The 26,967-nt window shown below is 43.9% G+C and overlaps 1 protein-coding gene across 1 annotated transcript in view; it reads right to left on the bottom strand.

Moving 5' to 3' along the window:
- LOC117825636 (seizure protein 6 homolog) overlaps positions 1 to 26,967 on the bottom strand; it is a 163,761-nt gene that overhangs the window by 133,440 nt on the left and 3,354 nt on the right. Inside the window, exons 3-4 of the mRNA XM_034701549.1 lie at positions 13,535 to 14,071; positions 9,672 to 9,805 (exon numbers count right to left, since the gene is read on the bottom strand). Of these exons, the coding sequence (XP_034557440.1) occupies positions 9,672 to 9,805; positions 13,535 to 14,071 (671 nt within the window). The remainder of the gene's footprint in view (positions 1 to 9,671; positions 9,806 to 13,534; positions 14,072 to 26,967) is intronic.

Here is a 26,967-nt window from a genome sequence, read left to right as displayed (position 1 = left end):
TAGAAGCAGACAGACAGGCAGGTATCATTATGAGCAACACAACAGTTAGCCTGTTAGCATGAAGAGACTCAGCTGGTCTGTTTTAGATGGTGCTATATTTCATCACAGATGGATTCACTGAATCAACACGTGAGAGGAGATAAGCGCGAGTAGCAAAGACGTTTCAACACGGCTTTAAAATCCTTTTGAACTCAAAAAGCCGTGGCAGAGATCGGCCGGTGTTTTGGTTTAAACGGCGACCCTGTTAACTGGAGACTTTCAGCCGGATGCATCCCTCATAAACGTCTTTAGACCATCATTAAATATCTGATGAGGATATTTTGAAATCTTAATAAAAACTAAACTAGTTTGCATTCCCAGGAACTCCCTCTGTGTTTCAACAGCTGTGTAAACTCCACAAACACTGACACGTTCAGCTGAAGGTCTCCAGTTTACAGGGTCACTTTTAAAACTGTAACACCGGGAGAGACGCATTCACGGTGGGCTGAGAGAAGACTACTGTTACAAGCTGCTAAATCAAGAGAATCACAGCTTCTTCTTTTGAAAAGTACACACACATACAAAAAAAGATCAATCGAAACGCACGTAGCTCAGGGGTAAAGTTCCACCAGTCGAAAAACACCTTTAATGAGGCCACCATGGAGGTCCCAAAAACTGCAGTTCCCCAAATGTCCACTAGAGTGTGTCTCCTGCAGTGAGTCAGTCCCCATAGAGCCTCATGTTCAAATGTTACAGCAGAAATAAAGATGTTTACAGCCTGGCACAGAAACAGTTTGTGTCTCTATCACCTATGAGACTCCAGATCTCCACTGTACCACTTTAAAGGGTTTTACCTGGTACAGGTCCAGACTCTAATAATCTCTTTAATCAAGGCCTGACATCAGGGTGAGATCTGTCTTATCTTGTACATAAAGACGATCCGATGAGTCTGCTGTGATCCTGCAGGACTAATAAAGACCCTCAGGTAGATTAATGAGCCTGATAACCTGATAAAGCAAATGAAAGAGAATAAAAAGCTCTCCCTGACCTCGCTCCTCAGCCTGACATCTTTGATGCACGTCTAACATTATTTTAAATTCCAGGTTTGCGTCTGTCCGTCTGCCCGTGGAGAGGAAGGCCGTTTCAATTTACTTAAGAGAAGCTGATAAGACATTTTAGTCGAGGCACTTTAAGAGCGCTCCGTAAACAAACAAAAGCACAGGACAGATAATCCATGAGCAATTAATTAACCGCCGCCGCGCCGCTACATCCGGACACGGGAGTCGTTTCTGATAATGAAAGTAAACGGAGGATGAGAGAGGACTGCATTTATTTTTATCTCAGGTGTAAAGTCTGCTTATCACCTCCTCTCCTCTTTTATCTTTCCTTTCCTCTGTCATCCTCCTCTTTCTTTCATCCGCCGCCCTCTCGTCCTTCCTTTTGCTCTTCATCTCTTCTTGATATTTTCTGTGTCTCTGATCTATTCAGCTCCTCTTACTTCTCTCCTGTCCTTTGTTTCTCTCGTCCTTCGGTGTATTCCATTTCAAGATGGGTTTTTTTATTATTCAGTGTCATGTTTTGCTCCGCTCAGATGTTCTTGTCCTTCCACTTTACACCTAACATGATGAGAGGTAATCAGAACTCATCTCTTACCCGGACAGAATTTACTAAAGTTAATCATTACCAAATAAATCTCTGTAAATCTTCCTTCTTTGATTTCTTCCTGTGACTTTTGTTTGAGTGGCCATGCGTGGATATCATCTGCAGGGTTATCTCCACTAATAATCTACTTTAATTTCTATTATCCTAAAAGAGAATCTCATAAATGCTTTATTCTTGGACATCATTTTGAACTTTAAGACGTAACTCAACAGAGCGAATGTTAGTATCTGCTTAAATTCATTCTTCAAGGACTCAAACAACAGCAAAGATGATACGGTAACACTTTACAATAAGGGTCCCTTAATTAGCATTAGTTAATGCATTATTAAGCATTAATTAACAGTTTAATAATAGTTTAATAATCGTTATAATGTATTACCTAACACTTAACTAACACATTAGTTAGTGCATTAATAAGCAGTTAATTAATGTCCACTGCTCAGAGTTAATTAATACATTATTAAGCATTAATAAAAGTTACAAAACTTAATTAGTTAACCATTAGTGAATGCTTTCTGGACCCTTATTGTAAAGTGTAACACATGCATCACTTAAGTAACACATTATAAATGCTAAACTGCCTCATTAGCATAAGCATAAGCGTGTGCATCACTTTTAAGTGTCCTCTGGAAACACTTCTGTTGTGTTGCTGTCTATTTGCAGCACGTTTTTCTAATGTATTGTGTTGTGGTCTTTGCATCGCGTTTTCTAAATGCTGCGCATGTGTTGTCAAATTGATGAAGATGTTTTCTTAATTTGCTTGTGTTTTGTCTTTTTGCATGTGTTTTCTTAAGTTGCAGTGCTGTGAGCTCTCAGGGCCACCGTACTTCTCTGTGCCAGTTGAGATGTTATCTGTGATTATCTGTTTTATTCTAAATAAAATGTGTTGAATTCTTTATATGTGTTGCTTCAACTACATTTCAACTCATTTTGCTTCAGTGTATGTGTTACCTAAGGGATACATGTGTTACACTTTACAATAAGGGTCCAAAAAGCATTCACTAATGCTTAATTATGGTTAAGTAATGCTTATGAGGCAGTTTAGCATTTATAATGTGTTACTCAAGTGATGCATGTGTTACACTTTACAATAAGGGTCCAGAAAGCATTCACTAATGGTTAACTAATTAAGTTTTGTAACTTTTATTAATGCTTAATAATGTATTAATTAACTCTGAGCAGTGGACATTAATTAACTGCTTATTAATGCATTAACTAATGTGTTAGTTAATGTTAGGTCATACATTATAACGATTATTAAACTATTATTAAACTGTTAATTAATGCTTAATAATGCATTAACTAACGCTAATTAAGGGACCCTTATTGTAAAGTGTTACAGATGATACAATAATAAATATCATCATCATGAAAAGTACTTCAAAATAGAGTTCAATTAATACAGTAAAATGAATAAAATAAGTAAGGATAGAAAGCAAAATAAAAAAATCTGTTAAAGTTAAAAAGATCAGAAAAATACCAGAAATAAATAGATTATAATAATTCAGTCCAGGGCTAAAAAATAAAAAAATGAAAAAATAAATAATTAAATAAATAATTGAATAAACAAATTATACTCCAAATGAAAAGCCAGATTAAAAAGGTAGGTCTTTAGTTTTCTTTGAAAAACACTCAGAGAGCTCTCTGTTTAATGTCCCAAGAGTTCAGAGTTAAGATAATGCAACCAGAAAGCTCTCGGCTGGTAGTTGTGTGAGACACATGAGGAACATTTAAATTATGCTCATTATAAGCACACAGGATTTATATGTATACTGCATTTAGATCTTCATATATATATATTTATATTTCTGATGACTTTGTTATGAGTCTCTAGAATCTTCAGAGTCGCTGAGTTTCATGTGGACGTGTTTCCATCTCTCCGTCTGTAAACTGAAGAATCGTCTTCTCTGACGGTAAATCTACACCCCTCCTCTCACCCTGTCTTTATATCCTCTTCTATCGCACCTTCTGAACCTCCCCTCTCCTTGCTCCCTCTCTTCTCTGACATTCCCCTCCTTTTATTTCCTCTCCTCTCTCACAATCTGAGACAGGAAGCAGCTGGGACACATCACGGACGATGATTTGCAACCACATATTCATTTTTTATCCTAAATATATTAGGCCAGGCGTCTGGAAGGTCAGCGGCGTAATGGCCATTGTATATTTTATGAGCAGCAGGAAGCAAAGCTCTTGGAGTTAATCATGTGGATGAGGTGGTTTTCAGGTAGAGACAAGGGCGCTACTTAAATCATCACATAAGCCTCTGCAAAAAGGTCAGACGCTTCAGAACGGCGCTGAATGCCCTGGAGTGGATAGAATGGCTGTAATCATTTGGAGCGCCTGCCACCGTCTGCAGGCCAAACACATTTGTGGAGGTGACTTTGGACATCTGCGGAGCATTTCCTGCCCACTGCGTGCTCGTGGGATAGGTCATTTATAGGCACGTGCACGTCAAAGGAAGGGAGGTTAAGATTTCATAATAAGACTTGAGATAAAGCTTGATGTGATCGCAGTATCAGAGTACGTGAAGAATATATGAAATAAGAAATTATTCCTGATCACATGGAATGATTTGATGTCTCAAAACTTGTCCTCTTTAGAGAGGAATAACAAACATAAACACAAATTTATCCAGTGTGTTGCAATAAACCTGGATGCATTCATGCTTTTAGAATTCAAATAAGACTGTAATATCACTCGTGCATCAGCCATCTCTAGCAGCATTTTCCTCCCCTCCATTAAAAAACAGGCGTTGCAAAATCCGCCACGCGAACATGATACATGTGATTGCATTGATTGCACACATGAAGGTCAGAGATTTATATTCCTGGTTATAAATAAACGTGCAGGATGTGTGTCGGAGGATGAAGAAGAAGAGGAGCTCACTCTGCTCTGATATCAGCCGAGTCCTCTGCTGTGACAAACTTGCAGTCCGGTGGGAAATTATTCAGCGTGGTTATTGGCAACTTAACCACCATGAAGGACAGCAGTCTTCCTTTTCAATTAGACTGAAATAAACACTCTCGCTCCTCGTGTGGCTTCACTGACGCCTCAGCGCTCTGGCAGGACGAAGTCTTTCAACATCTGTGATCAGTGAGAGGGTTTTAACACGACCTGCATCAATGTAAGACTGCTGTTTCTTCTTGTTTAACTTGATAAGTCTGTCTGATAGAAGCTAAATAAAGACTAATGCTATGAGGCCTAAAAACAGACATGTAACATCATTTCAGATGCACGTCAAAATAGTTTAAATTTTTACAAAATTCACCTCTTACCAAAAAACAACTTGTTATACTTATTTCTAGAAACGTATCACAATGTTACAATTGACACATCTCACGATCTTTACCACAGAAGGTGTTGATCCTCTGGTTTGATCCCAGAATAACACTACCAATGTCATCCAGAGGGGGCGCCAGAATCAACGCATCATGGAAACTCCTCACATACCTCTTTTTTTTTTTTCTTTTTTTTCTTTTTTTTTTCCTCTTGTCTGCATATATATTTCTGGTTTGTGTCATGTTTGACACAAACTGTCAAATATTAATGCAATTTATTCTTGCAGCAAAAGAAAAGAAAGAAAACCTTTTTCTTCTGTGCTTGTGACTGTGTGCATGAGACCATCACCATCCCTCTTAGAACTCTGGCCTATCTTTTATTGACAGCTAATATCATGTTCTGTAAAAGAGGGCGTGCACACCTAGGTGGACTAAAAATATATATATAAGAGAAAGTAAAAGAAAGATTACATAAGGATATACAAAGGGACAGGGAGAGAGAGGGGTGATACTAATGATTAAGCAACCCTTAGTGTCCACAATCATTACTGAAGCTTGGGTCTCAGAGGGTTGCCGCCGTGCTGTGTTCTATTTGTGTAACAAGACCACCACTGGTGCAGATGAAACCACTTGGGTCAGATCAGCCGAGCGGTACGGCCCGGCACCCGGGCCGCGAGAGCCGTCAGACCGAAGGACCCAACCCGCCGCGGGAGAGCCAGGCCAGGGGACGAGCCAAGGACCCAGACCGGAAGCAAGCAGGTACCGCCGGAGCACCCAGGGCGACCCCCAGATTACCCAGTAGGAGGAAAGGGGGGCGAGGGGGGAGAGATCCCGCAGCCCCCCCAAGGGACACCCCCACAACACCGCCCCCACAGCCCCCCAAGACGGAGCCAAAGGAGCCAGCAGGGCCGAGGGGGCCCAGCACCAGGAGCAGACAGCCAGGCAGACAGGCAGGACCAGGACCAGAGCCCGCCAACCGGCGCGCCAGAGCGGGGGGAGGGCGGAGGCGGCAGGGCCAATCCCCCCTGCACCCCCCAATGGGAAACCCGGCCCCGAGGGCAGCCGCGGACCAGGCCCCCACAGGGGAGGGGGCAGCAGGGGGACGGAGGGTGACAGGGACACCAGCCACCCACCCAGCCCCGATGGACCCCCAACGAGTAGGGCCGAGCCAAACACTAAGGCCCCGCCAAACCTGAACTGTGTGTGTGTGATATGATTTGAATTTTGTTTTGTTTGTTTTTTTGTTGTATGTATGTTTGCTAGTGAGGTGGATTAAAATAGGGGGGGCAGGAAGGGAGGCGGGAGAGAGGGGGGAGAGCCGCAGTGCACTACTGCATCACAATCCGCACCCCCCCCCCCTCCCCCCCGTATAAAACCCGCCCCCCCCGACCCTATATCTTTACCTATATCAGTATCACATACCTCTTTTCGACCAATGTGAACCGGGTTGTATTTCCAGGCTGCAGGACAATGGTGGAAACACATTTGGTTTGTGTTTTTGATCACGGCAACCCTACCCCCCCCGCCCCTGACGTAAGCGGTTCGTGGTTCTAGACCAGCAAATAGTTGGAGCCGCTCTGGAACCGGTTTTCCCGTCCAGGAGCCGGTTCATTCGCAGTGGAAACGTAAACGTAAAAACAGTTCTCCATTGAGTGCCGGCTCCGAACGGCCCTGAAGCTGCCTTGGTCAAAAAGGAGACTTTAAGGAGGGATGTTGGTGAATGTGGATTTCTGGACTCCCTATTGTAATGCGACACTGACCTGCAGGCTCTTCCGGCTCTGTGGCCTCAGTGCCTCATATTTAGCTCAAACAACCAAAATCCAATCAGTTCAGATTGTAATCATCGAGCAGGGCAGCTGCTAGCGTCCTCTGGAGACAAATATGAGACCTACAATGGATGTTCGACGGGTTATAAGAATGTTTTGAGTTATAGCTTCATGGAAAGAAATCTACTGATGGAGCCAAAATAATCTATAAATGAGAAAAGAGTCCTGAGTGACCTCGTAATCCAAAGCCCTTCATCGTGTCATACATGTGTGAAAACATAAGCTGCTGCTTCACAATTGGTCGGCCTGTGAAAGCGTTCTCCGTGTATCTGTGACGTCCTCCTGGAGAAATCCTCTTATAAGAGCCAAACATATGGCAGCAGGGAGAGCAGACATAATGGAGCTGCCTCTCTGAAATGAACAGTGAATTGCTGTGCTGTCAGAGCAGCTGCTGTGTAAGCTGTATATCTCTGCTCGGCTGCACAGAGATGGCTTCACTGCCATTGTTGATGAAAAATTTAAATGCTAATTGAAGCCGTCCATCTGACAATAGGCCTGCACCGCGCGCTCTGTTTTTACAGGGACGGGGGTTTGGACTCAGATGGACATTGTCTCTGTGTGTCCACGGTCGTTAAATGCACAGAGAAGACAACACGGTGTGTGTGTGTACGGTGTGTGTGTGTACAGCGTGTGTGTGTGTGTGTGTGTGTGTGTGTGTGTGTGTGTGTGTGTGGATCACAAGGAGCTTGGCGCAGGTCACACTATTGATTCTGACAGCGCTCTGCAACAAACGCCAATCCATTTAAACGCCTGAGTGACACGCCCGTATACACGTCATGTGATCACATTCAGAGGGCTTACATGTGAATACAGCATGCTGATAAACATGATAATAAATTACATACACCAGCTGTGACTGGGCGAGAGGCAGGGCACACCCTGCACAGGTCACAAGCCTATCACAGGGAAGACATGTGGAGACAAACAACCAATCACACACTCTCTCACCTACGGACGATTTACAGTCACCAATCAACCTGACGGGCATGTTTGTGGACTGTGAGAGGAAACTGGAGCATGCATGAGGAGAACATGCAAATACCACACTCCTGCAAAGGTTCCTGCCCAGCCAGGGACCTTCCTGCTGTGGGAAAACAGCGCCAACCACTGCACCACCGTGCAGCTCATTATTGATCATTGAAATCATAAAATCAGAGAGACAGAGCTCGGGAACATTCAGGAGGAAACCAACAGGCTGTTGGAGAATAAAGACTTCTTGCATGTGTTATTGTCTCTAATCACCCGGCTCTCTTACTGATCGCCCGGCTGTTTGAGATGCTTGATTCTGATTGGTCCAAACCCCTTGACAATGGTTAGTAACTTTCACTAACATGTTCAACACAGGAAAAGAATTCCGGCACATTTAGCTTCTGCTTGTTGACACCATAGACCGTAAGGTGAGGTAAAACCGTTAGCTTCCGTTAGCATGCTAACTCGGCAGGCTATGGACATTTTCATACTGGATCCTGTCCCTCAATGTTATCAACGAGGTTAGCGATCTCTACAAAGAAACTTAAACTATGAGTGGTGGTGATGAGAAATCAAAATCAAATGATGTTCCTGTAGATTGAGATTACAGTTAACCTAAGATATTGTAGTTTGAGGTGTGATTGGAGATTTCTAGGTTGAGTTTTTCTGCCCATTGTCGATAGGTCAGCTGAAGAGAAGTGGAACCAGCAAGGACTATAGCAGGGGTGTCAAACATGCGGCCCGCGGGCCAAAACCGGCCCACCAAAGGTTCAAATCCGGCCCGCGGAACCACAAGTGAAGAAATTACAGAGAATACATTAACTGGAATTTTTCAATGAAAGTAAGTACTATTTCAGATTTGTCCTCTGGGGGGGTCACATAAAATCATAGGAGTAAACCAAAACCTGAACAATGCTTTTTCTCTTAAAGTGAGAAGATAGATTACTTGCTATTTGCAAAATTCTGTTGAGATCAGGCGACAACCTCTGGTCTATAAAATATGAGTCCAATGTGGAAGTGCTAAAAACTGCAGTTCATTGAGGATCCGCTTGAGGCTGGCTCAAGATGATCTTTACAGTAGAAATAAACATGTTTACAGCCTGGTACAAAAGACCAGTGTAGTCTGGATAGATCATTTCTCTATCGGCACACACTGTAGGGGTTGAGTTTTTTTCTAATGCAGCAATTTGGAAGATATTGAGATTATGAGTCTTCCAATGAGAGGCACAGCTGACTTGACTGACAGGCGGGAACACTGTAGTTGTTGGCTAGTCAGCCAGCCTCTTTACATCACAATAGCTCCACAGCAGTCGAGCAGCATATTGTATACAGTCTATGGTGCTGACTGAGTGAACCAGAAGCTGAAAAGCGTTTTGTTTTTTTCAGGACTTTTTTTCTCAAAGTGATAAAATAAATGACTTGCTGTTTGCATAATCCGATTGAGATTCATAAAGATTTTTTTGGGGCACTATAAGATGATCCACTAACTACTAACACTAGCACTACACCGCTGCCTACAACACTGTCCAGCAAGCAAACTGTTCATGCTGGAACTGAGGAGTCCAAAATAGTCCACTTTACCTTCTTCATTATTATAATCTATCTGTTCTTTTGCAGTAAACATTAAATTCGGTGTCAGGTGAATGGATAACTTGTGTGTTTGGTGTGTTCGCAGCAGGTCTCAGTGCTTAAAGAGCAAAAGCCCACTGTGAGACTCATCATGGCAAAAAAGACCATCCAAACATATTATGTTATGATTTTGCTGGTTTGGCCCACTTCAGATCAATTTGGGCTGTGTGTGGCCCTTGAACTGAAATGAGTTTGATACCCCTGGACTATAGCCTCCAAGCAGGGGGCGGGGTTTATTCTATTTCCATGAATTGTCCCAAAATGCATGAAGCAGTATTTTTTCTGTGACGTCAGACTTGCTGATCTGGTGTTTCATGGCGTCTCTTACCTGGACCTCCACTCCGTAGCCCATATACACGGTGATGACGTAGCTGCAGTCCATGGTGGAGTGAAAGGCCGAGCTGGACTGTGGAGGAGCCTCGATGAATCCTTCAGGACCGGTCAGGTTCAGCTGGCAGGGGACTGCAGGGACGAGCATTAATCGTGTAAGCGTTTAAGTTTAAGAAAGTGATACACATCTTATTTCAGGTGCAGGCGTGAGGACATGCTGGACTTTAAAAGGAGAAGCTCAAGGTGCTGTGCCTGATTGTGACTCATGATGACTGTCCTCTCAAACCTTTAATCCCCCGCAGAAAGCTTTTAAGAGCAGCAGAAATTATAATCGTCCCTAGAAATTATTGTCATATTGCCGGTTTTGTTGCAGCTGTCAGAGTTGTTTCAGATAACTCTGCACACACACTCCACATTTACAGATCAGAGCTGCATGAACACAGAGCACGTCAGCACCAGATGTAAATGAGATATTAAGCCTTTTGCAGACTGTCAGCTCAGTCACAGGACGTCTGGACAGCAAGAAGACACGAAGAGTGACTCATGCTCATGTTTGATTATTATTGCACATCCAGAACTCTTAAAATGTCTGATGATGGTCAGACAAGTTAAGTTGAACACAGCATCACTCCTGTATACGGTAGGTTTGAAACAGCATTGTGCAAATACGTCAGTACGAAGCTTTCAGTCTTCTTCACATGGACTCACATATCCTGCAACTTCCTTCATTACCCAATACATTCCCACACCAGTATTTGTACTTTCCGCTTCCATTTTCAAAGCAAGCTCCTTCTTCTAGGTTTGATGCATTTGAGATGAATATGGATCATATTTATTTTGCATCACTGACCTATGCCTTCTGACATTTAGATGATTATGACCTAAATGGACTCTCAAATCTAATCAGAGTTTTTGCATAAATGAGCTCAGTGTGTTTCTAAAAACAGACTTAAATTCTCTACTATCTTAAAGAAGCATTTCTCTATGAATGAGCTAACAGGTGTTCATCAGCATATCTCTCTTGGACATGCTGTGCAGTCCTGACTACATCCAGCTCTGAACATACTCAGTCTATCTGTCAGACGAGGTCTGAAGGGTTCCTGCCTCCCCGGCTTCGTTCTGAGCAGCTCAGCCCTGAGATGGGACGGCTGAGGACAGAATATTTCACTATGGCCTTCAGGGGGTTTCTGCTCCACCACCTGCACCCCCCACCTCCATCCCTCCATCCCCATCCTTCACTCAATCCCTCCTCTATCCCTCCGCTCTCTGAGCTGAAAAGTTAACTTTTTCTAAAGTGCTTCTTTTTAAAGAAGAACTTCCTGCCTGAGTCCGTTTAGCTCTTCACCTCAGGGTGCATCATTCCAGTGTTATTACTGCACCTGGTGTTGTCACTGAGCCTGTGCCTGTCTGTGTTACCTTCCTACCTGTCTGTGTGTCAGTCCCACCTGTCTGTGTTTCAAACCTACCTGTCTGTGTGTCAGTCCCACCTGTCTGTCTTTCAAACCTACCTGTCTGTGTTTCAAACCTACCTGTCTGTGTGTCAGTCCCACCTGTCTGTGTTTCAAACCTACCTGTCTGTGTGTCAGTCCCACCTGTCTGTGTTTCAGTCCCACCTGTCTGTGTTTCAAACCTACCTGTCTGTGTCAGTCCCACCTGTCTGTGTTTCAAACCTACCTGTCTGTGTCAGTCCAACCTGTCTGTGTTTCAAACCTACCTGTCTGTGTTTCAAACCTACCTGTCTGTGTGACAGTCCTACCTGTCTATGTTTCAGTCCTACCTGTCTGTGTGTCAGTCCTAACTGTCTGAGTCAGTCTTACCTGGCTGTGTGATCATCCTACCTGTCAGTGTTTCAGTCCTACCTGTCTGTGTTTCAGTCCTACCTGTCAGTGTTTCAGTCCTACCTGTCTGTGTTTCAGTCCTACCTGTCAGTGTTTCAGTCCTACCTGTCTGTGTTTCAGTCCTACCTGTCTGTGTTTCAGTCCTACCTGTCAGTGTTTTAGTCCTACCTGTCTGTGTTTCATTCCTACCTGTCTGTGTTATGTTCCTACCTGTCTGCGTTTGAGTCCTACCCATCTGCGTTTGAGTCCAACATGTCTGTGTGACTATCCTACCTGTCAGTGTTTCAGTCCTACCTGTCTGTGTGTCAGTCCTACCTGTCTGTGTGTCAGTCCTACCTGTCAGTGTTTCAGTCCTACCTGTCAGTGTTTCAGTCCTACCTGTCTGTGTGACCTTCCTACCAGTCAGTGTTTCAGTCCTACCTGTCTGTGTGGCAGTCCTACCTGTCTGTGTGTCAGTCCTACAGGTCTGTGTGTCAGTCCTACCTGTCTGTGTTTCAGACCTACCTGTCAGTATTTTAGTCTTACCTGTCTGTGTTACATTCCTACCTGTCTGTGTTATGTTCCTACCTTTTTGCGTTTGAGTCCTACCCATCTGCGTTTGAGTCCAACATGTCTGTGTGACCATCCTACCTGTCAGTATTTCAGTCCTACCTGTCTGTGTGTCAGTCCTACCTGTCAGTGTTTCAGTCCTACCTGTCTGTGTGTCAGTCCTACCTGTCTGTGTGTCAGTCTTACCTGTATGTGTGACCCTCCTACCTGTCTGTGTGTCAGTCCTACCTGTCTGTGCTTCAGTCCTACCTGTCTGTCTGTCAGTCCTACCTGTCTGTGTGTCAGTCCTACCTGTCTGTGCTTCAGTCCTACCTGTCTGTGTGTCAGTCCTACCTGTCTGTGTGACCATCCTACCTGTCAGTTTTTCAGTCCTACCAGTCTGTGTGTCAGTCCTACCTGTCTGTGTTTCAGTCCTACCTGTCTGTGTTTCAGTCCTACCTATCTGTGTGACCGTCCTACCGGTCTGTGTTTCAGTCCTACCGGTCTGTGTGTCACTCCTACCTGTCAGTGTGTCAGTCCTACCGGTCTGTGTTTCAGTCCTACCTGTCAGTGTGTCAGTCCTACCTGTCTGTTTTTCAGTCCTACCTATCTGTGTGACCGTCCTACCGGTCTGTGTTTCAGTCCTACCTGTCTTTGTGTCAGTCCTACCTGTCTGTGTGTCAGTCCTACCTGTCTGTGTGTCAGTCCTACCTGTCTGTGTTTCAGTCCAGCTGTCTGCCTTACAGTCCTACCTGTCTGTGTCACTCCTACCTGTCTGTGTGTCAGTCCTACCTGTCTGTGTTTCAGTCCAGCTGTCTGCCTTACAGTCCTACCTGTCTGTGTCACTCCTACCTGTCTGTGTGTCAGTCCTACCTGTCTGTGTTTCAGTCCAGCTGTCTGCCTTACAGTCCTACCTGTCTGTTTTGACCTGTCGTCACCCTGCACACAGACGAGCTGATTACTCCTCTCTCTCTCTCTCTGACCTGTTGCGTCCGTGGAGAAATCACCTCCCTGATATTTATCTTTCCTTGTCCTCGCTCTTCATAAGCGGCGCTCTTGGGGTGTTGTGCTGCGTCCCTGTTTGGCCCTCTTGATTAAGGGTTAGTGATGCACTGATGCTGCTGTAATTCAGCTCAGCCCCACGGCTGTGATATCGTGAGAGATGCTAATAGAGGAGATATTAGTGCGGGGTGTGAAGACAGCAGGGGGGCACTCAGGAGAGAAAAACAACCTGTCCTCACTGGAGAGACGAGCACTGAGCTGTCACACATGAATTTAGATCTGGTTTGATTACAAATATTAAGTTATATAAACATTTTGATTTGAATCTATTAGTGACAAGTTAAGGTCAACTTTTCCTTTAAGGTGATCTCTCTCTGTAAATCCAAAGACTTGTCTCTAGACTATGCTCAGCTACAACTGAAGGCTGAAGACGTCCTGCAAGAAAACATACTTTAAGCTTTATTTGGAATATCTTATCTGCTTTAATTGTTACCTGGACTCTGCATGGTGGTGATGATGGTGGTGGTGGTGATGGTGGTGGTGGTTGTCTCCTCTTCATCACCTCCAGGCCTCACAGTCTGATGAGTCTGATCCTTCCTCACCGGGTCTTCCTCCCCTGCAAACGGAGCAGGAGATGTTTCCGTCCCTGGGCGTTCTGGATTCTTTAAACCCGTGCTGCACGGAGTCGTGGGAGCTGATGTGTGCGTAACGACGGTTGTTTGCATGTCGGAGCTCTCAGCGCTCTCATCTGAGGCCTCCTCACCATGTGGAGGCCCGGGTGGGGGGGTGGAGAAGGCGAGCTTGGAGCTGGATCCCCCACTGTCCTCGAAGTAGTTCAGCTGACTGCGTGGGCCGGGTGGAGCCGGGTGCTGGGGGGAGTTCCTGTAGTCCGGATGGTGGTTCGGGACATGGACCGGTGGTGCGGTCGTGACCACAGGGGGCCTCCCGCCTGAGTCCTGGGTGGTGGGGAAGAGGCCGGCCCCGCTCTCCTGGGGGACCCCCGGGGTGATGGACAGAGCGTCCTCAGAGGCTGCAGAGGATGAAAGGGAATAAGAGATCAGGTCGGATTGATTCATCGCACACTCAATAATCAGCTGGCCGTGCAGGTGCAGAGGGTCCTGGCTTCACGCTCCGACTCTGGCTCCAAATCTCTCCATCCGCAGACATTTAACACTCTGCCAAACACATTTACAATGCTTAATGATGGGGAATGCTGCTCCAGCAAGCAACCAGCCGGCGCAACAACATGTCTCTGCGACACGAGGAGCCAACAGACCTGTTCGCCAAAAATATGAAGGTGCAGCCAAAACGAACCTTTAGACTTTCAGATAGAAGGTTCCTCTTCTCTTCAAAACATGAGGTCTTATATCTCTGTATCTCTGTATATCTCATGAATCTGAATCATCTCTCTTTACTTATTCTACATCTTAAAGTCACTACATGTTAAAAATCAGACTCTGTTATTCAGACCATGTTGGTTATAAGCCTGGATTTATTCATCTGCATGAAATTCAAACTGTAGGAACACCTGAGGCCGGCCTTAGACGACCAGGTTTTAAATCCTTATCAAGTTATGCTGCATCATTCACACAAAGAGAAACTACATGCTTATTCTTCTCTAATCCCAAATATGCAGGGACTACAGGATACGATAAGATTATCATGTGAGCCAGAGGGAGCAGAGTACGACCTCATGTGATCGGTTTGGTATCTTGTGATCTCACAGGAGGCCGATGTTGAAGTGCACGTATTCTTTTTCCTTCTCTCCAACATTTAGAGACTGAACTACAAACTGATGAGCACAAAGAGCCACTCCTTCTTTCATCCTCCGTGCTTCTGCATGGAGACGCTTCCTGCAGCTCAGGTACAGACAACATTAAAGGATGCACATGGGGGATCCACAGAGTGAACCAGGTGTTCTTTCAGCCCTTAATGTCCGCGGGAAGACGCCCACCCCGCCTCGGTGGAGGATTCTGCAAATTAATTCCCTTTCTCTGTGTCTTTATTTCCAGCAGCTCAGCTTACTGCAGCATGCACTCCTGCTGAAAACCAACATGGTGGACTTGCAGGTTGTGCTTCACTTTAAAAAGAACCCTCATTATTTCACAGATTTAAAGTTGTGTTCAGCAGCTGCTGTCAGGTGCAGGAGGACAGACTGACTCTGCTATAATTAGATCTGCTGCAGTGTCGTGTTTATTTCAATTATAACCCACTTTATAAGCTGTGCACATTAAGAGCGTAGAGAGCACCACATTTCTACTACAACACTTTTCTGATATTGTCACTGATTCATCCGTCTTGAGATGTTTTATTCCACAGAGCTGCAGTGATTCTGACAGCAGAAAGTATAACTTCATAGCCGGGGAATAAATCTGAAATTCAGTCACCCTCTTTATCTCCCCCTGTTCGCTGCTCCGCTCTGCTGTTCTTCTCTCTGACATGAAGGCACAGAGAACCTGTCTGCTGCTTCTGCATGGAGACAGAAACGCTCACTCACTCCGCTCCCTAAAGCAAACTCCATCTTTCAAAGCAGAGTTTTTCCATATTTCCTATCGACGCTTCTCCTCTCGCACCGCTTCGAGTCAGACTCAAACTTTGTGTAAGAAGCCGAGCCGTACAACCCAAACAATTCCCCTAAATTGCTCACATCAGTGTCTCCTTCCCTCCTCGTAATAAGAGTTAATATTCATTCCTGAGGAGATTTGATGAGCCGCTATAATTCTCCCAGTGTAATGATCAGCGCTCCCCTCCCAAGTGCACCTGTGAGATCTAATCTGAGCCCCTTCAGGAGACTATCATCCTCAGAGGGAAGTCTTAGGTTTCCTTAACAATGCTTCATTTCCACCATAATGGCTCCCGCTCTCTGCCGGCTAATAGCTATCTGCTTCAAACAATCAGGCTTTATTGTAGCTGTGCCACTTCACACCCTGCGGTTCTCTCTCTCTCACACACACACACACACACACACACGACTCGTCCTCAGACACAACCCGACACATTGGCAGGTACATCTACAAGAAAAATAATGAATGAGACAGAATCCTAAATGGCGACCTGAAGGTGTGTCATCCCCCCGCAGCTGAGGTGTGAGAGGTAATGTACACACTCGGGTGAGCGGCGTGTTCTGTCAGATCCATTAAATCTGAAGTGTGTGTGTGAATCATGACAGATGCTGAGAGAGGGGACAGCTGTGAAAACATATATACACAGAAGAGGAGGAGGTGGAGTTAATAACATGGGGTTTGTATTTTCACACATCGTGACACTGGAGCTGTGACGGGTAAACTGGTACGTCTGCTCACCTTCTGTAAGCTAACGGTAATGAATCACTGCATCCTGATGAATGTTGTCTGAACAGAGAAAAGTCAGATTAAGAAGAAGATATGTGTTGACAACAATAAGAGATATCGCTTTGTCCACAGGGGGCGCCAAAATCAACACAAACACATATTCCACCGCAGGAGCTTCAATGACTGAAACAAATTACTTGCATGATTGGAAAAAAACAAGCATCAACTTCTCAGACTGAATGATGGAGCCAATATTGATGCGCCAAAATCTGCTGTTACTCCAGGGACCACTAGAGTGTGTCTCCTGCAGTCAGTCAGTCCCCATAGAGCCCCATGTTCAAATGAATAGGAGACATTTTAGGATCTAGCCTCAGACTCTAACGGCCAAATTCCACCAGATTGGTGTCCGGTCTGTCTCCAATCCGTCACAGCTCTGGATCTGATAGGTTTCTATTCTAGTCAATGTGTTAACTTCCTCTGGACCTGCCCTGTTGCGTTCCGGCTGCGTCTCTGAGGTCGGATCAATCAATCTCAACGGAGCAGATGGAGCGGGACAGGAAGTCAGGTTTCACCAAAACAAAATGAAAACATCCGGTTAATTTTCAGAATAAAACACTCTGTGTTATCCCCAGATCGTATTTCATTGAACTACAACAACAAACCAAAGTCATGATGAGCGGAGCCAGACCTGGAGTCAACAGGTCAGAGGTTTTCAGAGGACCAGAAAGACAACATGGATGAGGAGAGGAGGAGGAGAAAACCTCGGTCACATGACTCCAGCTGTCCAGAGGTCCTGCTCCATGCTGCGTTCCGAATACACAACCGCTGGGTGTTGATGGATGAGAGAGCACGGAGCCGGTCTGGACACAGATCTGGTAAAATCCAGTGTAAGACTTGATATGTTGGCCATTTGTGGACTAAATCTAAACATTATCTAGAGTGCAGTTTTTTTGTTTTCACATAAAGAAACTGTCAGATAAGCTACCAGTAAGATGGATCTTTGCAGCCTCAGACGCTGACAAAAACCAAACTGATTTCAAAGAACTAGCAGCGGTGAAGGTTTCCGGTATCTGTGCCAAGAAGTTGCACTTGAACGCACCACACAGCCAGGTAGCTCAAACACTCTGCAGCTGACTGAGAGGAAATCTGTTTCTATTCGAGCAGGTGTCTGTGGTCCATATTTCTCATGAAACAAACAGAGTAAGGATTAATAAACAACATGGAGCACGGCCTGTGAGCTCACGCAGAGTTCACATTTGACATGGGTCACTCCCATGATCCCATGACAAACATACCCGCCCTGTTTGACGGTCTATTCAAAGTGCAAGCCCGTCTCTGCCTCTGCTCTGTTATCACCACCGCTGCCATGCAGAAGAGCTCAACATGTGCAGCCTCACCTCCTCCCCAGCATCCACCTGCAGGCTCTGACTTCAGGCTCTAGGATATCGTCACATCACTCCTCAATTTCTGCATGTGGAAGTAAAACTGCAGGAGGGACCGGTTTGGAGCCTAAACAGCAAACACGAAGAATGTTCTGCTGCAAAAAACAGCTCAAAGTATAAAACGTGACTGAGCTGCAGAGCTGTTGACTACAATTAGAGCTATGGCAGGTTTATTGTGATCCACGTGGAGTCAGGATATGTTTGCAAGTGGAAAAACTCCTGCAAAGTCGGAGCAACAACGTGGAAAGTTGGAGGAAACGTTGGTGCACGACAGACTCGACGTCGTGCTTGAGCAAATAATTCCAAACAGCAATCATGGAAACGTTAACAGCAGAGACGAGGAGCCAGCAGAGGATCAAATCACGCTCCTACATGTGCCGAGAGGAGTGTGAAGATGTACCTGTAAAGTGTGGGGACGAGCTCCAACATGAAGCAACACTTTGGATTCAAATATTAATCATTAGGAAACTGTAGTGCTTCAAATTTCCTTTCTAAAAACATTTAAAAAATATTAGGGGATCACTCTGCTCACAAAATACTCAAGTAACTGTAAACTCAGTTAGAGAGACTGCATAACCGGGCAAGTCAAATTAGGATTCAACAAAGACTGAGTGTGTGATGCTGCATATTCCTTTGTATCTTTAACTCTCATATAAACGTACCCATCCATATTTCTATGCACTGAATCCAGAGTTTGCAGCAGCACAGGAGACTTCAGGTGTTTCTCACTCTGCATAACTGACCCAATTTCCTTTCCACCCTAAACTGGATCCCGGACACAGATCCTAGACTCCTCAGTCCTGCACTCTTTGACTCAGCTCTCTGTGTCTGGAGAGAAGTGTTTCACTCACACAATAAAAGTCTCTGTGAAAATAATCCAGGAAGAGATTAAATTACATATTTGCCACCATGATGCACTTGAGGAAACAATTTAGTAATAAAGTATGAAGCTATTATCTGCAGACGTGTTGCTGGGCTGAGTTACAGAGAGAGACTCTCTGCAGTAATGAAGTGAAACTGATATTTCCATGGCAATCGGTCCGAGGAGCATCACACAGCGAGGTCACAGACCTCTGCATTAAATCATTAAATTAATCCTTAATGTCCCTGAGCTGTCGACATGCCAAAGACCTGCCTGCTGGACAGGAACATTGGACAACAGCTGAGTCATTTCAATCCCAAACACAGAGTCCGCCTGTGTCCAAAGTTCAGACTGATTTCTCTTTTGTCCTCCTCAGACGCTCTCTTCCTCCCGTCTTTGTGATGCAGCGCGAGGAGGAGGAGAGCGAAGAAGGGCAAAGCACCTTAAGGGAAACTTTGATGTCTTTCCCCCGGGCTGTCACAGAGCCACAACAGAATTTAAGCCTCCCTTTGAATAAAGCATGAGTCCAATACAAATCCCAATCATTAAAGTTCAGAGGAGTTACAGTCGGAGACAAAACGAGGGAGAGAAATGATCCTTCAGCTGCTGCCAGAGCCTGATCTCTGGATTATCTTTAAGTCTGTGTATGGATCATTCAGCTCAGCAGCTCAGTGTATGAAACACCTTCTGACCTGATCACATTCATATCTGATGAGAGGCGTTCCCAGACCACCCGCAGCTTTCTGATACACATTCTGACGCCTGATTTACTTTGGAGTGATATTTATGTGAGTGTGAGGAATCAATCATGAGCTCATTATTTAAAGTCTCCTCTGGTTTAATCATCAGATCTGTTTGTTATGAAGAGGTGGAGACCATCTGTGGATCGTCAGCTCCTTTAGAAACCTCAGGATGATGATAGAGAGGCAGTGCTTCAACTAACACAGGACTTCCACAAGATCCGTGTCCAGTTCGTCTTCGATCCGCTGCGGACAGCTGGAGTCATGTGACCAAGGTTTTCCTGCTATAATCCCTGAATCAAGGATTCTCCTCCTCCTCCTCCTCTCCTCATCCATGTTGTCTTTCTGGTCCTCTGAAAACCTCTGACCTGTTGACTCCAGGTCTGGCTCCGCTCATCATGACTTTGGTTTGTTGTTGTAGTTAAGTGAAATACGATCTGGTGATAACACAGAGTGTTTTATTCTGAAAATTAACCGGATGTTTTCATTTTGTTTTGGTGAAACCTGACTTCCTGTCCCGCTCCATCTGCTCTGTTGAGATTGATGCGTCGTGCTCCGGCATCCGGCAAAAATAGAAGTCTTGTGTATCTGATCTGGAGGACTCTGACCTGCCGGATCAGAGACGCAGCTGGAACACAACAGAGCAGATCCAGTGGAAGTCAACACATTGACTAGAATAGAAACCTATCAGATCCGGTGTTGTGATGGATCGGAGACAGACCGGACAAGGATCTGGTGGAATTTGGCCTTAAAGGTGACATATCATGCAAACTGGACTTTTTAATGGTTCTCTTCCTGAAATATGTGTCCCTGTCTACAAACCCCCCGAGAATGAAAAGAATCCATTCTGCCCCTGTTCTGATTTCTCCACCTTTCTGTAAATGTGTGTGAAACCAGCCGTTTCAGTTTTCAGTGTTTTTCATACGTCACAACAATATCCGGTCTGTCACGGAGTCAGAGCTCGGTGCTTGTTCAGCCCATAGACTGTATAAAATACAACTCAACCCCTCCTCTGTTTTTCATTCCCTGCACACATGTGTGCTAACAAGGAGCTTAGGAGGGAGGCATGCTAGTTGTAGGCTGTCTTAATAAACACAAAGGTCGGTTTGAGTCCCCACGTCTGCAGATTTGAAGATCTGGTCGATGATTTTTATTTATCATGGATAAGTGCTAGTGCTAGTTAGCATAGCCACATAGCTACATGTTCGTAGCTGTGTACCAAGACACACGTCTACATACTGATAAATAAAACAACAAGAAACACTAAATCTGTGACCAATGGTTCAGAAAGGTCCTGCTGCAGGCGCCTCTCCATCAGGATCAGATTCTGGATCAGATTCAGAGGGTTGAAGTAACGCGGGTCTGTGAGCAGCCGTGTATATTCAGCCAACATGTAAACATTAGATCAACGTGCTGGAGAGCCGAGGCCACACCCACTTCCGGAGGGGGCGTGATCAGAGAGCTCATTCTCATTTAAAGGCACAGACACAGAAAACAGAGTGTTCTGAGCAGGGCTGAAAAAGAGGGGTTTACAGGCATGCCAAAATCTGATTTCAAAGTGTTTTTTTGAGCAATAAACTTCAAAGACATGTTTTGGGGACCTCTTAGACCAATATATTTTGATGAAAAAGAGCAGAATATGTCACCTTTAACAAGCTACTTCAACATGAGCTGCAGCTCAGCTCGCAGCCCCTCAGACCTGCTCCTGATTTATTTCATGTTTTCTCTTCACTGTGATCGTAAGAGAGGAAGAATCCTCTGTGGATTCAAAAAGACTTCAGAACAATGAATCATTCAGGAGTCCTGACCCAAAACAAAGTTCCCTGCTGCCTCAGACCTGCTGTCGTTTCTAAGAGTGTTAGAGAAACTCTGATTTAAACTGAGCTTTAATCACCATCCATCTTTTCTCTGGAGAGGAGTGGACATTCAGAGAAACTTTGCAGACACAAAAGGAGAAATGAATCCTGGTTGCAGAAGAAGCGACCTATGAATGAGTTAAGCTCACGAGAGCTGCAGATCCACGGACCAGACATGTCCATGAAATTATGTTTTTATGACTTGCATGCATGAGGCTGATCTTTTTATATTTTTTTGGCCAGTTGTTTTTAAAGAGACAGAGACGTCTGAAGATGATTGAGCTCAACGTTAAGGTCTGATAAATGATGCTTGAAGGAACGAAGCTCAGCCCTATGTGTGTCCATGAAGAGTCATTTTAGTCATGTCAGCTCCTTATAACTTTGCATCATTAAATAATAAATCCAAACCTTTAAACACACATGCATCTACAAAGTAACTATGCTACCGTTAGCACCTCAGCTCACAGCCTCTCAGACGTGCTGTGTTCTCTAAACGTCGTCTGAACATCAAACTGCTTCATTATGTGAAGCTCTGCAGGCGTTACATCCTCTGTGAGTTCTTCTTCTACTGAACTGGAGTTAAATATGTTAGCTCTAACACCTCCATGATGACAGTGTAAGAATATCTTTATGAAGCAGAACACAATTTGGACTCTCAGAGACACACTGATTTGATTCTCCGTCTTAAACTAAGGTATTATGGAATGAGCTGTTCTCCTGTTCCTGCGTTTCAGGCTCCATTAGAGTCTGATTCTCTGTGCAGCAGGTACTGTACTGAAGACAGGACCATGAATCTGGATGACTTGCTTACATTTAAAAGCATCATCAGAGTCTATTCGACAATGACATCCCTTTGTCTCCGGAGTAAACAAACAGAGCACTTGACTCGTGTTTGTGGAGGAGCATCTGGATCGCAGACTCCTCTTCCTGCAGATGATCTAAAAACATGAAAGGAAGAAGAGAGACAAACCCCCTCTGTGCCTTTTAATGGCATGCCTTTGATTCCTGCTCTTCAGGTAGATTGGCTGACCACTTAATGGTTGTGCAGAGAGAGAGAGCGATGGAGAGAGGAGAGGAGAGCAGCAGGCCTCGTGTTTCTGGCACATCCTGTGTGTGTGTGTGTGTACGTTTCTGTGTTTGTTTTTTTAAAGGAGAGAAAATGCATGCTCATGAGTAACACTGAGATGTCTCCTGTTAAAGATTTGTGAGATATGAAGCATAATTCAAAACAAAAGCTGGGTGAGCAGAGCAGAAATAACGCTGGAGTCTTCAGTACGTGTAGCTAAACGTACTAAACCTTACTCAAAAGCTTCAGTGCTTCAGTCTCAGTAATCAGCAGCATTAAGCCAACGTAGAGATGGAATATCAGGCCCCTCTCCTTTGGAATCATCTACCAGTCAGGGTCCGGGAGGCAGACACCCTCTCTACTTTTAAGAGTAGGCTTCAAACTTTCCTTTTTGATAAAGCTTATAGATAGAACTGGATCAGGCTTGGACCAGGTCTTAGTTATGCTGCTATAGGCTTAGACTGACACACTGGGATCCTGTCTTTCCCTCTCTCTCCTCTCTCTGCCTGTCTCTCACTTTAACTCTTCCTGTCCCATTAAAGTTACTAACCATAGACCTTTCTGGAGTCCCTGAGCTCCCTTGTCTCGTAGGTTCCTCTGGATCTCTGCTGTAGATTCCTTTTTTAGGGGTCCGTCATTCATCCTTTCTTTTCTTTTCTTCTTTATTTCTTTCTTTCTTCCTCTTTTTTAATCCTTCTTACTTTTTTCTTTCTTTCTTCCATTCCTTCCTTCCTTCTTCCTTTCTCTCTTTTATTCCTTTTTTACTTTTATTCCTTCTTTGTTTCTTTCATTCCCTTTTCCTTTCGTTCTTTTCTTTCTATCTTTTCTTCAATCTTTCTTTCTTTCATTCTGTCCTTCTTGCTTTCTCTCCCTTTTCCTTTTCTTTCTTTACTTCTTTCTCTTTTTATTCCTTCTTACTTCTTTCTTTCTTTCTTTCATTCCCTTTTCCTTTCATTCCTTTTTTCTCTCCTTTATAATTTTTTCTTTCTTTCATTCAGTCCTTTTTGCTTTCTCTCCTTCTTTCTTGTTTTCGTTACTTCTTTCTCTTTTGTATTCCTTCTTACTTTTTTCTTTCTTTCATCCATTCATTCTTTCTTTCTTTCCCTTTCCCTTTCATTCCTTTCTCTCTCTCTTTTATTATTTTTTCTTTCTTTCATTCTGTCCTTCTTGCTTTCTCTCCCTCTTCCTTTTCTTTCTTTACTTCTTTCTCTTTTTATTCCTTCTTACTTCTTTCTTTCTTTCTTTCATTCCCTTTTCCTTTCATTCCTTTTTTTCTCTCCTTTATAATTTTTTCTTTCTTTCATTCCGTCCTTTTTGCTTTCTCTCCTTCTTTCTTGTTTTCGTTACTTCTTTCTCTTTTGTATTCCTTCTTACTTTTTTCTTTCTTTCATCCATTCATTCTTTCTTTCTTTCCCTTTCCCTTTCATTCCTTTCTCTCTCTCTTTTATTATTTTTTCTTTCTTTCATTCTGTCCTTCTTGCTTTCTCTCCTTCTTTCTTTTCTTTCTTGCTTTCTTTACTTCTTTCTCTTTTTTATTCCTTCTTACTTTTTTCTTTCTTTCTTTCTTTCTTTCTTTCTTTCTTTCTTTGTTCTTTCCATCTTTCTTTATCCTTTATGTCCCCTTTTCTTATCCAGTCCTTTCCTTCTGTCATTCTTTCCCCATTTATTCTCCTCTTTTTCTTTCTTCTGGTCTCCCTCTCTTCTCTCTTTTCTTAGACCTTTCTGGAGTCCCTGAGCTCCCTTGTCTCGTAGGTTCCTCTGGATCTCTGCTGTTGTGGACGTGCCAGACTCCAGCTGCTACAACTACTACTATCCGTCTCACCACTATCATCTCTCTCTCTCTCTTCATCTCCCTCTATCCCTCTCTCTAACACGGTCTCAGCAGCTGTGTGTCTAACATAAGTCTGGTCCTGCTGGTTGTGCAGAGGAAATGTACGTTTTGCTGAATTTATTAAGACAACATGTAACGCAGAGATGCAGAGTTAGTCTGCATCAAAACTGCATTTTAAAACAGTTTTGTGATTAAATATTCAAACAGAAGTTGACTTTGCTCTCCCTCTCTCTGACTCTCAGTCCTCATTAGTGACGAGGTCTGTGGTTAAATCCGGACTTGGAGACGTAGTTTCATGTTCCTGTTTTGAAGGCCGTAGATATATTCTTAAAATCAATAACTCTGCTGATGAAAACACTGATAATCAGGAATAGATGCCTGAATCTTAAACCTGTGTCAGATAGGAGCCTCTGCAGTGAAATAAATCCGATCAGATTGAGCAGAGGAAGAGTATGAGGGTGATCTTCATCGCCCGCTGCATGTATAAACGCAGAATATTTGCAGCTTGTTTTGGATTTTTATATGAGGCAGAATTGATTGCGAGGCCACCGTCTCGCTCCTCCTGAATACAAACCAGACTCTTAATCCAGTGTTGCCTTCAGCGAAATGTTCCCCACTTTAAAATTTCCCTCATCGTATTGATCGCGCTCCTCCTCACACCCGCAGCCAGGGACGCTCATTCATGCAAGCTTAATAATAGCAGGTACAGACGGACGCCATTACACCCAAACACAGGCCGCCTGCCTCCCTGTGGCTGCAGACACACACACACAGCACCGAGGCAGAGACACTGAATGCTCTTCATGCTAACATGCAGCAATGAATGTTATCTGGTCGTCACACAGCAGGAGGCTCGCTCCTGTTTAAAGAGTCAAATCACAATAAACACTGGATGGAGTCCTTTTATGTAAAATGTTTAAAAAACAACAGAATAAAAACTCTTATCTCCTTTATTATTACTGCTGCTGCTGCTGTCATAACAGTGATCATCACTGAATAACATCAACATGAGAGGAGTGTAATTGCATTTATTCAAACACTGCGCCTCTCAGTCTGATGTTAAAGGACCTACACCGTTTAACACTTCTGATCAATCTGACTCCAGTTCAGGGAGAAATCAGATAATAGCAGTCTCCTCCAGGCTTGACTACTGCAATGCCCTCCTCATTGGGACCCCCAGCAAAAGTCTCTACAAGCTCCAACTAATCCAGAACACCGCAGCCAGGATCTTACTCAGCGTCAGAAAACACGAACACATCACCCCAGTACTCCACACACTTCACTGGCTTCCCGTCACTGCAAGAATACATTACAAAGTCGCTCTCATCACCCATCAATGCATCTATGGGAACGCCCCACCATACCTCAAAGAACTCCTCACCCAGCAAACCCCAACCTGGAATTCATGCTCTGCACATCAGAACCTCCTCCATCCTCCCAGAACCAAGCTCCGGACCATGGGAGACCGGGCCTTCTGTGCTGCTGCTGTGGAACTCCCTGCCCAGTCACCTCAGGACCCCACAGACCGTGGATGCTTTTAAGAAACATTTAAAAACCTTCCTCTTTAAAGAGGCTTTGAACTTATATTAAGTACTGCTTTTAAGAAATGTTCAAGTTTGTTTTTACTGTGTGCCTGTATAAATGTATTATTATCATTATTATTATTATTATTATTATTATTATTATTATTATTATTATTATTATTATTATTCGAACTCAACTTGTCCCTAAAGTTAAATATGGAGCTTTGGTGCTTGATTCTGATTGGTCCAAACCCCTTGACGACGGTTATTAACTTTCACTAACATGAGCAACACCAGAGACAAACTGATCACACGTCATGTCAAATCAATCCACAGAAAAGAGTTCAGACACATTTAGCTTCTGCTTGTTGACATCATAGACCGTAAGGTGAGGGGAAACCGTTAGCTTCCGTTAGCATCATAACACGTTACCATGCTAACATCCTGTATATATATTTCTCCTTCATTCCCAGCGCTTTTGTAAATAGGTCATTCTAACTATTCGGCATTTCTGTATACTTTATTATTATTATTTTATTTTATTTTATCTTATTTTATTTTATTTTATTTTATTTTATTTTTACTTTATTTGTATTTTGACTTACATACTGTTTATAAGAGCTCTTTAATGACCTCATTTTCTGATTCTGAATGTGGCTAAAACGTTAGCTTCAGTTAGCATGCTAAATCAGCAGGCAACAGATGTTTTCATATTGGATCCTGTCCATCAATATGATGAAGGAGTGGAGCAGGTGAGATAAACTTTAGGTTAGTGATCTCTCCAAAGAAAGTTAAACCATGAGCGGTGGTGATGATAGCAGCAGGGTTCAAAGTTGTGACATTAGTTTATTTTTAGAGGTGTGTGAACCACAGAGCTCAGAGAAGAAGGACGGTTTCATGATCATCCACCGCAACAAGCAGAGAAGAATCCATCACCATGGAATGATCACTTTTTAAAAACTGTTAACATAAATCATTTAAATCAATAAAGTCATCTTTAATCAATGTTTTTGTATCCTAAGTTAGTAGCCAGGTAATGAACAGGATGATGTATGGTTAGCAGGAAGTTATGGGAATAGAATCCCAACAGGGTGAGACAAGACCCAGACAAAGTGCAGGTCTCATCTTGCAACATGTCGTGAACATCACACTGAGGCTTTCACAGCCTGATTCTGATGTCACGTCAGACCTCCAGAGATTCACACCCTGACTCTGAACAGGACCAACAGGGACGTATCTGAAGTGAGAGCTGCAGATCAAGCTGCAGCATTTCAGGTAAAGCAACATAATGGAATAATCTGCCTTCTCTCTCTCCC

Source organism: Notolabrus celidotus, chromosome 14 (genome assembly GCF_009762535.1).
Source record: "Notolabrus celidotus isolate fNotCel1 chromosome 14, fNotCel1.pri, whole genome shotgun sequence".
In the NCBI taxonomy this organism is placed as follows: Eukaryota; Metazoa; Chordata; class Actinopteri; order Labriformes; family Labridae; genus Notolabrus; species Notolabrus celidotus.
Note: the sequence above shows the minus strand (reverse complement) of the source record. Positions and strands in the feature narration are given on the sequence as shown.